The sequence below is a fragment of the Zootoca vivipara genome, chromosome 13, assembly GCF_963506605.1.
Source record: "Zootoca vivipara chromosome 13, rZooViv1.1, whole genome shotgun sequence".
NCBI lineage: Eukaryota > Metazoa > Chordata > Lepidosauria > Squamata > Lacertidae > Zootoca > Zootoca vivipara.
Window position 1 is genome coordinate 3,140,778 of NC_083288.1, and position 13,348 is coordinate 3,154,125.

Consider the following 13,348-nt stretch of genomic DNA (forward strand, 5'->3'; position numbering starts at 1 on the left):
TCTCCAGAACGTATCCCCTGTGTAAGTTGTGGGCTTACTGTATCTTAAATCAGAATTTTTTGAAACTCCCATTTACTTTGTGGGATATTGTCGTGGAATAAACTTTCAACTCTTTGTGCCTGAGTGTACTCTACAGTGTGTCTTGAAGTCTCCCTATGCCTTACATGTGCAGCTGTGTATAGAAGCCACTGTCTCAAACTTCACAAAAAGGAGGGAAATGTGCAAGCCGTCGTCATGGTAATCCAAAGCAGTCACTCCTTTTTTGTATGTTAGGCTTGCATTGCGAACTTTTAATGTTCCATGTTAGCTACTCAGTCATGGGAGCCAAGATGTATCTGTGTGCCTGCAATTGGTAATACTTGATATGGGTGATAAATGTTAAAAACATCGGTAGACTACCTAGAACAGATCTTAGTTACATGTAAGCGGCTTGTCATAATCTATCCCTCTTTAAATCACCGTTTGGTTAAAGAATGAGAGTAGAGTACACTGTACTTGACTTCTACTGCACCTGTAATTCACTGGAATTCCAAAAGACCTTTTCTCCCTCTGAAAGGCCTCGTCTCCCTCTGTTTTCTGACTATGTATTGCTGTTCAGGTGGCATCTGAAGGTGAATAACTAAATGCCCAGAGGACCTTACTCGCTAAGCATATTTTGGATTGCAAACTGGACTACGTTCTAAATCAGTGTTTGTATGTTTTAAATTCTGATCCAAATCAGTATCTTACTTAGCAGGGTAGGGGAGCTGAAAACAATGCCAATATATTTCACATCTGGCAACCAATGCACTCCTTTGGTTTCAGACAGTACATGCGTAGACCGTCTAAAAAGCCCCGGATTCTGACCAAACTAAGCTTCCTGATGTATATTTTGTATATAGGAGGCTTAATTTGGTCAGAACTGAGTATATACTTTCAGATGTGAATGAGCCACCATAGCCACTTGAGGACCATGAAATTTGTGTCCTGGGCCATGTACTCGTCATGGGTCGTCTACCCATGGGTCGTCTACCCATGTTTCTGAAACCCAAGGGGCACATTGGTTGTTGGGTGTGAATTTCCCCCCAGCTCTCCTATCCCACCAAACTTTGTGTGCATAAGTGGCTTAAATTTGCGTCACGCTGCCCATTTATAAGCATTAACATTTATCTAAGCAAGATAAAGGGGGTGTAGGTGGCACTGTGGGTTAAACCTGCGTGAGGCAGTGGAAGACTGCCTGTTGTGCTCTGGTCCATGGGGTCACGAAGAGTCGGACACAACTAAACAACAACAATCCCCGCATTAGTTAGGAAAATCCCCTCCTCCTAACTGTGAATAGATATATATTTTTCACACATTTAAGATGCTAAAGTATATTTCTGTTCTCTCCAGTGTTATGAACAGTTAAATATAAGGAAGCAATAATCCATGAATAAAGCAGGGTATTTTTGCTAAAAGGGAAATTATTTCCCGTAGCTGTTCTGTTCCAAGCAAACTAGGGTCATGGGCTAACAGATATTGATAAAACTAGGGAAAACTACAACAGTGGTTCTGCTTTTAAGGGGGCAAATCTACAAGACCTGCTTAATATACTGAGAATATGAACTGGTTGACATATGACCAAGAGATCATGTAATTGTTTCACTGCATGGTTGGTGTGATATAAATGTGGAGCTGTAGGTTGGAGTTGTGGTCGAACAATCTACCATTCTGCATGGGTCACATCAGTTTTGGACATGGGTATTAACTCTTCCATCTCAGAAGCCCCAACTTGTGAGGGAGATTGGGAGGGCTGACATTGCATATGCGACATCACACGCGCAACGTCCCAACATCAGGACATTGAGAAGGGCCAGGTGCGGAGCTGAAAGCGATGGCATCATGGCTTCAATGGCTGGTGGCTCCTCCTCCTGCTGCTGCCACTGCCTGAGAGTTGCTTCCTCCCACCTTCACCTCTGTGGCAGGAGGAGGAGAAAGATCCGGCCAATGAAATCACTTTGCGCCTGGGCCTGACTTTTTAAAACATTGCCCCCCCCAACCACCCAGTGTGGGGGCTCAAAAGGGTTGGGTCCTCAGGAGCTGGCAGCCCTGTTCCATCTTTGCTTCCTGACAGCAACCATCTTTCTGAGAGCAGCCACACAATCATTTTGATGTGTAGAAATCCTTGTGGGCCATTTCCCTGCCCATGGCCAGTTGGTTGTGGCAAATAGTTCTGAGGAAGAGCTAGATAGACTTGAAATTGCAGTTTAGGTTCTGTGTTCCCAACAGGAGACATATTCAAGTCTATTCTGGAATTGTCTGCAAGATGCAAGTATGCATAGAACTGAAATTTAAATGACAGCAAACATTTTCAGGGTTATATATTCTAAATAGACTCCGCAAAAGTTGAGGCATATGACAAAATGTCCATTCATTTCAGTGGTCTCAGGCTTGCATTGTGTGAGCATGATCAATGTGAAGGACAGATCCTGATACTGCCAAAGGGCAGAATGGCTACTCCAGAAATGGCACATGGATTAAGAGACCACACCATGACCAAAATCTTAATGATTTTTGTTATGAAGTTTCTTGACACTTGAAGGAACTGGTTCTGGCTGCAGTCTCTGCATTCTTTTAAGGAAGGCTCGCTTATGTTTAAAATTGTCAGTGCAAGTCAAAACTTACTCAAATCAAATTTAAAATGAATAAACAAAAGTTGAGGAGCGTAGAAACTTGCATGGTTCATAAAATTCTTAAACTAGCTGTTATTTTTAAAGTTAGATGGGTTTGTATGTATTTTGAACGTAAATATTGAATATGGGTATAGTTGATGAATGGGGTAAATGTGAACCACAAAATGCAGCTGTTGCTTTTTCCTCTATGCTAAACATCCACTCTGCAAATGCTATTAAGAGTTCACATGACTGGTGTATGGAAGCCATTTCACAACTAATGCATGTCAACTTTATCACGTGGTTCTATGAGGTTTTGGCGGTCATATTTGCAGGCGAAAGGTGCATTAGGCACACTTGGCAAAGACGTGTGTCAACCATTACTTGTGTTCCACCACTGCCTCCTCTTCCCTGACTTTGTTCATGGTTTTTTTGGGGGGGGGATGTTCCTCAAATGTTTACAGCAGCCATCCCAAACCCTGTGCTCTCCAGATGTTCTGGACTTCAATTCCCATTAGCCCAGGGCAGCATGGTACTTTTAAAGTTACTAGTCCACAGCATCTGGAGAACCTACAGTGACAGATCCACGCTGCTGGGTTGTATCTAGAATAACCATGCATTCCTGCATGTCTCCTCCAAGGTGGGCCTTGTTGAGTTAAATGGGACTTGCTCCTAAATAATGTCTACTTAGGAGTAAACCCCATTCAGTTTTATCAGATGTACACCCAGTTAAGTGTGCATAACTTTGCAGCTGCATTTAGGTGAACTTTGGTGACACTGAAATAAGTGTAACAACCTCAGACTGGATCCTAATCATTGTCTTCCAATAGCCATCTTTCTCCCTCAATTCATAGCTAAACATAAGGGAAACTAGTGTGTTTTGGGGTCACTTCTGGTTTAGTGGGGGACAGGAGGCTGGGCCAGCCAGGGCCAACAAGAACAAGGACTCTCTCCTAGGAGCTGCTTGTGTGTCTTCTCTTCTGCAACAAACTCGGTTTCTGTATCAGGTGTAGATGTAGAAAGGGTTCTCGGAAGGTAGCAAGTTATAAAACTCCTGCTCTGCGGTGTTAACTGGAGAGGGATAAGTACCCTGTTTCCCCTTTTTTAATACGTAGTCGTAAAGTAAGCCATGGCAGAGTTTTTAAGCATTTGAGAAGTATAAGACATACCCCGAAAATAAGGCATACTTCCGCGCTGCGGAAACCAACCCCCACAGGCACCTCCACTCACAGAGTCACTCCATGCGGCCGGCACTGCTGGAATGCGATCAGCTGTGAAGTGGCGCTCCAAGAGCTCCGCTTAACAGCTGATCGCGCTCTCGCCTTGCTGGCTGCATTCCCGCGCTCCACCTTCTCGTCCACAGTCATCCCTGCCGCTTCCATGCTTGCCGCCACCACTGGGCTCACTGCTTCTTCCTTGCCTGGCCCGGCCAAGGAGCTTGGAGCGCCCTGCAGTGGCAGGCGGAGCGCCTGAGCCAGCGGCCTCCGCCTGGCCCGGCCAAGGACTCCTGCAGCCCCGCCACTCAGAACCGGTGGCTGCTGCAGCGCCGAGCACTCAAGAGAGCCCAGCAGCGCCCTGAGCCAGTGCCCTGAGCCATAAAAACCGTACCAGTAATAAAAAAATAAGACATCCCACCGAAAGTAAGCCACCCTGTGTTTTTTTGAGGAAAAAAAGTTATAAGACGGTGTCTTAAAAAGGGGGAAACACGGTATATGAGTTTATCCTTGTTGAAATGTAAATGTTTCCACATACTTTAAGCACAAGAGGAAGATTATATATTTACATTGAAAATGTATTTTTGACTAATACTGTGAGCATGTTTTGTTGCCTCTTTTTTGTTTTGCACAATTTAAGGAAACACAGGTTTGGGTTACCTTTTTGTTGTATATACGGTATATAAAAATAATGGCATATGGCCAGGGAAGGGGAAATGTGGTGATTCCCCCCCCCCCCGTCTTATTGGATGACTCCCAACCCTGACCATTTGTCGTGCTGGGAGACGCTAATGGGAGTTAAAGGTACCACATTGGCTACCCCAGCATATGACAACACATGGTTTGCTTTCAATTTGCTTCCCTTTGGCTACCTAGAGATGCAATTGCACCATACGCTGACTACTGGTGGAGAAGGTGAACTTGCTGTTATCTCTCCCGGAACACTAGACAGCATAATAAAAGCTGGCATGCGCTCCCACCTGTTTCTTTTTTCTCATTGACACGTCTTGCATTAAAACCAGTGAACCAGCGACCTGTACAATGTACTCGCAGATCTCAGAAGGCGTAACATTTGGCTGCTCTGAGCACAGTGGGCCCTAGGCATGCTTTTTCTGGAAGCCACTAAAATGAAACGGGGTGTGTGCCTTGCTGAGTGAGCCTGCATAGATTTGTACACCAGCAGCAGCCGCTCTCTCGGGGGAATGTTTTTTGGAGGTGCAATTTTTGTCAGGATGCAAGCGTAGTGGGCGGTTAATCCCCTTCTAGCAGTGTGAATTCTTACTGGATCCTCCCCATAGCTGTTATAATAGTAACATGTTAAAACGCAACCATGCATTTTAACATACGTAGTGCCCATTTTGCCAGATTGTGCGTGTTGTCCCCACTGAGATTCGAACGTTATGAAAGTCCTATGTAAACATGGAGTGAGATCAGTTACTGAGAATTTCTAGTTTGGAAAACACCTGGTGTAACTTCAGACTTAAGCTCTGGGGTGCAGGGTGAGGGGCTGATGGATGTTACGGAATTCACCAGCAGGGGGAGCCTTTGCAGTTCGAGGCTTCCCTGGTGCTCTGCCACCGCTGCCGGACCACGGTTGGCCCCCAGACAGGATGCTCTAGGGCAGGGGTCGGCAAGTCACTCCCATGGAGATCCTCCGTGGGCCGGACCAGCACAGTACGATGCCAGAAATCGTGTCTGTGCATGTCCGCGGCGCCGGAAATCGCTTCTATGCATGCCCAGATGTCAAAAATTGTGCCTGCACAGAAGCGATTTTGGGTGTCTGGGCATGCACAGAAGTAATTTCTGGCGCCGCGGACATGCGCAGACGTGATTTCTGGTGTCTGGGCATGCGCAGAAGCTATTTCCGGAGCAGCAGAAGAGAGTCCCCACGCTGTGCCAGTTTAGCGCAGTGCACAGGGACTCGCTGAGCGGGCTGCTCTGTTCGGGGGCGGCTCATGGGCTGGTTAAGTGATCCCCATGGGGCGCTTCCAGCCCATGGGCCTTAGAAGAGGCCAAAGAAATTGTGTCAGTCCTAGAGCTTGACTAATTTGCTCCCAAATGTGAGGGGAGTTGGGGATAATTTTAAAAGGCCGAATGAGGCTTTTAGAATTGCCCTGAAAATGGCAAAAGAAACAGAGAACTAACATTGGCTGATGAAATCTCACCATATGATGGCCAATCTAATAGTGGAAAGTAAGGCCCAGGCAAAATCTATTCTGATTGCAGGTCCCTATTTTTTATTAATTTATAATACCAGTATTAAATATTTACACAAGTAAATTAAAAGAAACTTGAAAGTGAGTTATATACTACTAGTTTGTACTAGGCTTTTTCAGGAAAATGAAACAAATTTATATATGTGTGTGTGTGTATATATGCAATATATTTTTACACAATTTGTTAATGCTAGAAACTTAAATGTGTTATCACTTTATCTGTGTGAATGTTAAAATTGTGATAAGTGTTCCAAATGCTGAAATATTCTGCTAGTTGTCTTTCTAATTTCTAAAATCACATTGATGGCTTCTGTCAAGTAAACATTCTTCATTCATTAGAAAAAAATCAAGCTCATCAGTTCTAATAACGCTGTAAAAAGCTTGGCTTGAGAATAGATGTCAGTTTTCATAGTGTTTTATAGCTGTTCTTTAAAATCAAACTTTCTGTAATATATATTATTGCTATAGAGAGTATAGAATTGTATCTTAAGTTGGTAAAGTGATCAATAAATGTATTAATATAAACGTCTTGATTTGCTTTTGCAAGTGTCGTGTGTGTACATTTCTAAGAAAACACTCTTAATGTGGTCAGATCACCGGGCAGCTCTGTTCAACATACCTCAATGGTCAGAGCATTTTTTGCTGCTTTGTGTCACATGCACTACGGACTAGAATGCCCTTCATAATTGCCTGGCAGCCCACCCATATGCTATTTCCTCATGGGTGGCTACGCTGTGTTGCTGGAATGCAATTCCCACTATCTCCATCTACCATGCTGCCCAGGGCTGATGGGAGTTGCAGTCACCACTGGAGGGCTACAGGTGGCGTGACATAATGGCATTGCAATGCTAGTGGACAGATACCATGGCCACAAGTGGCTAGTTGCAGCCATCACCTGAGAAGTAGCATTGGAGCGCATGTCATTAACTTTCACCTATCTCCAGAGGAAGCAAAGATCCCAAGTGCATTATCTGAAAGCTGATTTAGCAGGCTAGCTCCTTTGCTAGATCCCATTCCCCTTCTGATCTCATCTACTGGAGTATTTTTAGGCAGCTTAGCATAACTTGCAACTGTACAGTTTAGGTGGCAGCTGCGTTTATCCTGCCTCATACGGCATTCAAGGTGTACTTGCCCTACTTTCTCCACAAAGCAGTCTACAAACACCTCATGCACCCTTACATTTTGCTCTCCATTCACAGCCAACCAGTTCCCTGCTGTTTACAGTGGAACCAATGTAATACAGTACTACCCAACTTGCCTACAGGGCTAACACTCAGATCCTTATAGCATTAGAACAGGGGTCAGCAAACTTTTTCAGCAGGGGGCCGGTCCACTGTCCCTCAGACCTTGTGGGGGGCCGGACTATATTTTGGAAAAAAATAATGAACGAATTCCTATGCCCCACAAATAACCCAGAGATGCATTTTAAATAAAAGGACACATTCTACTCATGTAAAAACATGCTGATTCCTGGACCGTCTGTGGGCCGGATTGAGAAGGCGATTGGGCCGCATCCAGCCCCCGGACCTTTAGTTTTGGGACCCCCTGCATTAGAACTCTGGCTGCATTAAGGAATCCTTGCATGAAGTCCTTCGGTGAAACCTCTTAGGAGTTTCTTTTTCAACACTGAAAAACTCCAGGGTTTCTAAAATGAACAAAAGGTGCTCACATGGCCATGAAACTCTTTTCACACAGGCAGCAGGGGGAGAGGCAAGATCACCTCACGGGGGTTTGCCCTCAACATGCATGCCACCTGGCTCAATGGAGACCACTATTGTCCGTAAAAACATAAGAACAGCCCCGTTGGATCCAGCTAATGGCCTGCCAAGTCCAGCATCCTGTTCTCATAGTAGCCAACCAGTTGCCTGTGGGAAACCAGCAAGCAGGAACTGGTACAGTGGTACCTTGAGTTACAAACACCTCAGGTTACAAACTCCGCTAACCTGGAAGAGCTACCTCGAGTTGGGAACTTTGTCCCAGGATGAGAACGGAAATCGTGTGCAGTGGCAGCAAAAGGCCCTATTAGCGAAAGCACGCCTCTAGTTAAGAACAGTTAACAATGGACCTCCGGAACGAATTAAGTTCCTAACTAGAGGTACCACTGTATTTGGAGGCATTGTTGCCTCCAACTGTGGGGATAGAGCAGAGCCATCGACTGCCCTCTCCATGACTTTGTTCATTTAAAGCCATCCCTCTTGGTGGCCATCACAGACTTTTGGGGGAGCAAGTTCCATACTTTTGATTGTGCTCTGCATGAAGAAGTAATTTCTTTTGTCTGTCCTGGATCTTTAAACATTCAGCTTCACTGGCTGTCCACAAAGTTTAGTGTTAGGAGGGAGGAAAAAAACTGCTCTCCTCACTTTCTCCCTGCCAGGCATAATTTCACACACTTCTATCATGTCACCTCTTCCTCGACTTTCCTCTAAAGCAGGCATCCCCAAACGTCGGCCCTCCAGATGTTTTGGACTACAATTCCCATCATCCCTGACCACTGGTCCTGTTAGCTAAGGATCATGGGAGTTGTAGGCCAAAACATCTGGAGGGCCGCAGTTTGGGGATGCCTGCTCTAAAGTGTCCCAAATGCTGCAACCTTTCTTTGCAGGGGAGTTGCTGTATATCTTTGATAATTTAGCTTGCCATTTTCTGAACTTTTTCCGACACTGCAATATCCTTTTTTGAGGTGAGGCAACCAGAAATGTACACAGGACTTCATATGTGGTCACACCAGAGATTTGTATGACGGTATTATGATAGGTAGTGGCAGTTTTATTTTCAATTCATTTCATAATGAGCCCTAGCATGGAATTTGCCTTTTTCTCTGCAATTCTATGATTCAATTAGAATGCCTTATCTGGTAAACAAGACTTAAAAAATGGAAGTTTTAAAATGAAGTGCATTTAGAGAGGCTTTTTATCTGGTCCGCTTAGATTTCTTGAGTAGGAAAAGCATATATTGCATGGTTTCATTTTAAAACACACACACTGCACAGCCAATTGTCCGTTCTGGAATATAACAACAACAATACTATTATTAATAATATTATTATTACTATTTTTATTATTTTATTTGTACCCCACCCGACTGTGAAAAGGAAGGTGCTGTTTCAGCAGGGAACATATTACCATAGGAGATGCTTTTTTTGTTCAAAAGTAGTTAGTACCAAAGGAATTTGAGGCAGCAACCATGTGGCTCTGGATGCCACCCCACAGGGATAAGCTGGACTTGGAAAGGCACGTTGATTGGCAAATCCTTTACTTGCCATTCCACCAGCAGATGCAAAATTTCAGTGGTTTGAAATCCAGAAATAACTGTCCAAAACGTTAAAGAAAACAAAAGGTCAGTTCAGTAACATAGGACACACACCATGATATTTCCCACCAGCAGAAATTTGGAACTGCCAGAATGCAGAGAGAAACTGGATCTCAGTGAGCAATCAACCTAATTAGTTGATCAAATGGTATCAATGAAGGTGTGGACAGTATTGATGAAACAGCATCTTTTTAATGGAATATGGAAACAGCAGCTACTGATCTCGTATGCCAGAGGTTAATTCTTGATCCACAGATATCACGTTCAAGGACAGGATAAGTGAAAGAATAAGCTAGGATTATTTTTAAAGCACCTGCTACAGTATGAGAATCCCTCGTCCCTTCTAAGGCTGCAGTCCAAGAAAACATGGACAGGATTGCACTGCAAGTCACATTACTGCTAAATTTCATTCCATGAGCAGAAGTGCTCAAAGTTTAAGCATGCTTTAATGCCATGATTTTGCAGCTGTTCCTAAAGTATCGGTACACAGCTCTGCAACAATAACTTGGTCAATGATAAACATGATCCCTATTTGAAAAAGTTTGAGGTGAATACAAAATTCACAGTAGATCAATTTTATTTTACTTAAAAAACTTGACTTTCCATATAAATTGCCATTGATCGAATAATGCATTAAAATCATTCAATAATTTAATATATTCACTCCAAAAACCATGGTGAGGATATCTTAAAAAATGAGGTACAAGAGAAATCAGCCACACGCTAAAAGCTGGTTGGTCAATGGAAGTAAATAACCCCAAGGGTTAGTCATCCTTTATAAATCATTTACACTCACATGCCTTTCACTGTTATTAACACCTGTTGCTGTTAATTTTGGGTGATGTTGCTATGAGGAAGTGTTTTCTTTAACTGATTGTAGTTCCAGTGTAGTTGCTCCACTTCAGCCTTATGTCGGGAACGTGCCTCTTCCAGTTCTTTTAAGAGACGTTCATTTGTGGAAACCAAGGTTCTGCAAGAAAGCGTTGCATTTTTTAAATAAGAAAATCAATTATTACATTACAAAATAAACTCCGGAACCTACAGGTGTGAAGAACAGCCCTGCGCGCACACAGCTGCACTCAAACCTGGAGAGATCATAGATGAGATATTTTGTTGCTTGGAAGCCAGTCTTGGCTGCTGGGCTGTCAAAGGGAGCCAATTCTTTCTACTCATTTGCTCCACTGCTTCAATAATATATTTTTTGGGGGGGGGATTATCCCTTTCTCTCCTACGGGATAACAAAATGCTCATGTGCATTTTTTCACATGCCTTCAGGTAGGTCAGGTATCTCCTCCTTACTTGTCCATTTTTTCTGAGACCTGTTGGTATTCTCTCTCTCTCTCTCAACACTAAGGGATTGCAAATGCAAGAACTGGAGGTCAGTATGAGAAAAACGGCAAGTCAACACTAAGGACTTCCGGCCACCGCAAGCACTGAAGCCGGCGGGGTTTGCCTCGAGCTCCGAGGCAACCCGGCTTCGCGAGGAGGGGGGGAAGGTGAGATAGCGCCTCACCTCCCCAAAAGAGCCTCAGGTCGAGCTTCCTGGGGACGAACAAGCTCAGCGGAGTCCCGAAAACGCGACCCCTCAACTCCCCGGTAAGCCTTAGAGCCCCGGAGAGAGTCAGAGTGGCGTCGCGGGGGCCATATTGAGCATAACCGTCACCCTCGTGAAGAGAAGCTACGTGCCGGCAGCGGAGAGCGGTGGATTTCTTCCTTTTCTTTCAAGTAAGGACTTTATATTCGAACCTGCTAGCAAAAAGCTGCTTTTGGAAAAAATTATTGAAAAAATTAAGAATTGGCTGCAGGGGGTGATTTAAAAAGGGAGTCGATTACCCCCCCCCTTTGAGAGACTGCAAAGCAATGAAATAATCCCTAGCTGACAAAGTAGGAGACATTGAATTTATCGGAAAGTGGACATAAAAACCCTCCTCTGTTGCAGGTACAGGGGAGAGGACTGATTAAGTGGGAAATCCTGCAAAATGACGATTTATTAAAAGAAAGCCCTTCTGGAAGCTGGTCCCGGGTTCCCGGATGTGTCAGTGAATGGTGCTTAGATTTTGGCAACAACAAAGAATAATAAAAATTAAAAGGACTGAGTAAGATTTTTAGAAATTATCTGGAAAATGGTGTTTAAGGAAGAATTTATGCAGTTTGGACTTAAAAATGGCGTTAGAGAAGATGAAATTTGATCCCTGCCATTTCCGGCCGCATATTCTGCTGGACTCATATGAAATTTGAGATGTCAAAGATGGCTGTAGCCATAACAACATCATCACAAGACCTGGCTTGGCAAAGGATCTCTGGGTTACTGTTGGAGATTAAACAAAAACTGGATGAGAATAACAAGCAACTGAGAGAGACTACCAAAGTGTGGAGAGAAAGAAATGACTGCTGTGATGCAAAAAATGGATCTGAAAAAGATATGAACTTAATGAACGAATAGGATCTACAAGATGCCCAAACACAAATACCGGAAGAAGAGGGAAAAGACGAAGGTTACATTGTTCCACAAGTGAGAGATGTGGAACAGGACTTTGGTTTGATACAAGGAGGCCTCAAAAAAGAAACAGTGTATACTGCTAGACTCCTAGTGAGAGAGGGAGTCCAAAGTCTGCACTGGGAACTGGATAAAAAAAGGGGAGAATTTGAAGTTGTTCTGGAGCTGGACATTGTAAAGGATTGGTTTCTTTCCACAGAATCAAAAAACAATGTAAAGACAGTGGAAGGGGACTGGGCAACAGGTGCAGCATGGAAGAGACAGCTGAAGATCTGGAAACAAACTCGAGGGGTTTGGTGGGAAAGGGTGGGAATGGGGTGATTTATAAAGGGATATTGGATTGGATGGATTTAAATGGTCTGAAACTGGCTTGATATTAGGAATTCGCTGGGATGTCTGGGAAATTTGGTTCCATCTAAAGGGGGGGATGGTTCTAAATATGAATAATTAAGAAAGGAGAATAGAATTTTAAGATTTGAACAATAATTGCATTTCTGGTAAAATATTAAGCGATGGGAAGAAATTTAAGATAAGGGAAAATTGGTAAGATTAGATATGGATAGTGGAGTAACAAAAAGGATAAGATTGTAATGGGTAAAGGAAAATAGCAGAGTTAGAGAACATTGCCTATATGGTTATTACAAGGGACCCAGAGTGGGGGGAGTCGGGGAAGTCCAAGATGATATTGTAAAGATTACAAATAAGATGTTTTTCTTTTTTCTCTTTTTAAAATCTTTTTTGTATTTTTGTGGGTTTTTTTGCTGTTTTTTGTTCTGTTTTTTGTATATTTCAATCTTATGGAAAATCAATAAAAATTATTATTAAAAAAAAAAAAAGAGAAAAACGACAAGTCTTTTTTGAGGGGGCAGTCAGGGAGGAAAAATTGGGAACCCAAGTTTTTGGAGGTAAGAGAACCTGGCTTGAAATTAAACTTGTATAAGAACAGCTGGTTCTTGGCTTTTGTGATTCAGACCCTGCCTCTACCTTTCACTCATTTTGCCATCTTGTGAAATCACTTCTCTCCTCCTGGGTCTGCCCTCCATTTCCTCACTTTTCTCAACGTTTAGTTATTTAGACGTTGAGCATTGGAGGTTCCAGGTGGCCAACGTGGCTGAGCAGAGCTTGGGGCCCAACAAGGAGGAGCAGCTCTGTGTGGAGGGAGATGAAAGAACATGTGCTAGAAGCAGCTTGGCAAAGACAGTGACCACACATTGGGAGAAGCGGGATGTCATGGAACACAAGAGCAAAATTTTAAATGGTCAAACGTTTGAAATCTTGAGAGCTTCCACTTAACATCCAGTACTAAGCTTCTACCTGTGGCTTTCCTGCAACATCTTTGTGAGTTCCTGCATCTTGTCAAAGTGCTGGATGCGCTGTTTCAAAGAGGCATTTTCATCAGCCAACAGCTTGTGATGGTTTTCAAGCTCTGGAGAGAGAAAGAATATAGCCATAGGCAACCACCTTACTTTAAAAAGGCATTAG

The 13,348-nt window shown here is 43.5% G+C and overlaps 1 protein-coding gene across 1 annotated transcript in view; it reads right to left on the minus strand.

Annotated features, from left to right (window-relative positions):
• Positions 1–9,210: 9,210 nt before the first annotated feature.
• The window catches only part of CEP72 (centrosomal protein 72), a 30,278-nt gene continuing 26,140 nt past the window's right edge, over positions 9,211–13,348 (minus strand). Inside the window, exons 13-14 of the mRNA XM_035136386.2 lie at positions 13,181–13,292; positions 9,211–10,339 (exon numbers count right to left, since the gene is read on the minus strand). Of these exons, the coding sequence (XP_034992277.2) occupies positions 10,198–10,339; positions 13,181–13,292 (254 nt within the window). The 3' untranslated portion in view covers positions 9,211–10,197. The remainder of the gene's footprint in view (positions 10,340–13,180; positions 13,293–13,348) is intronic.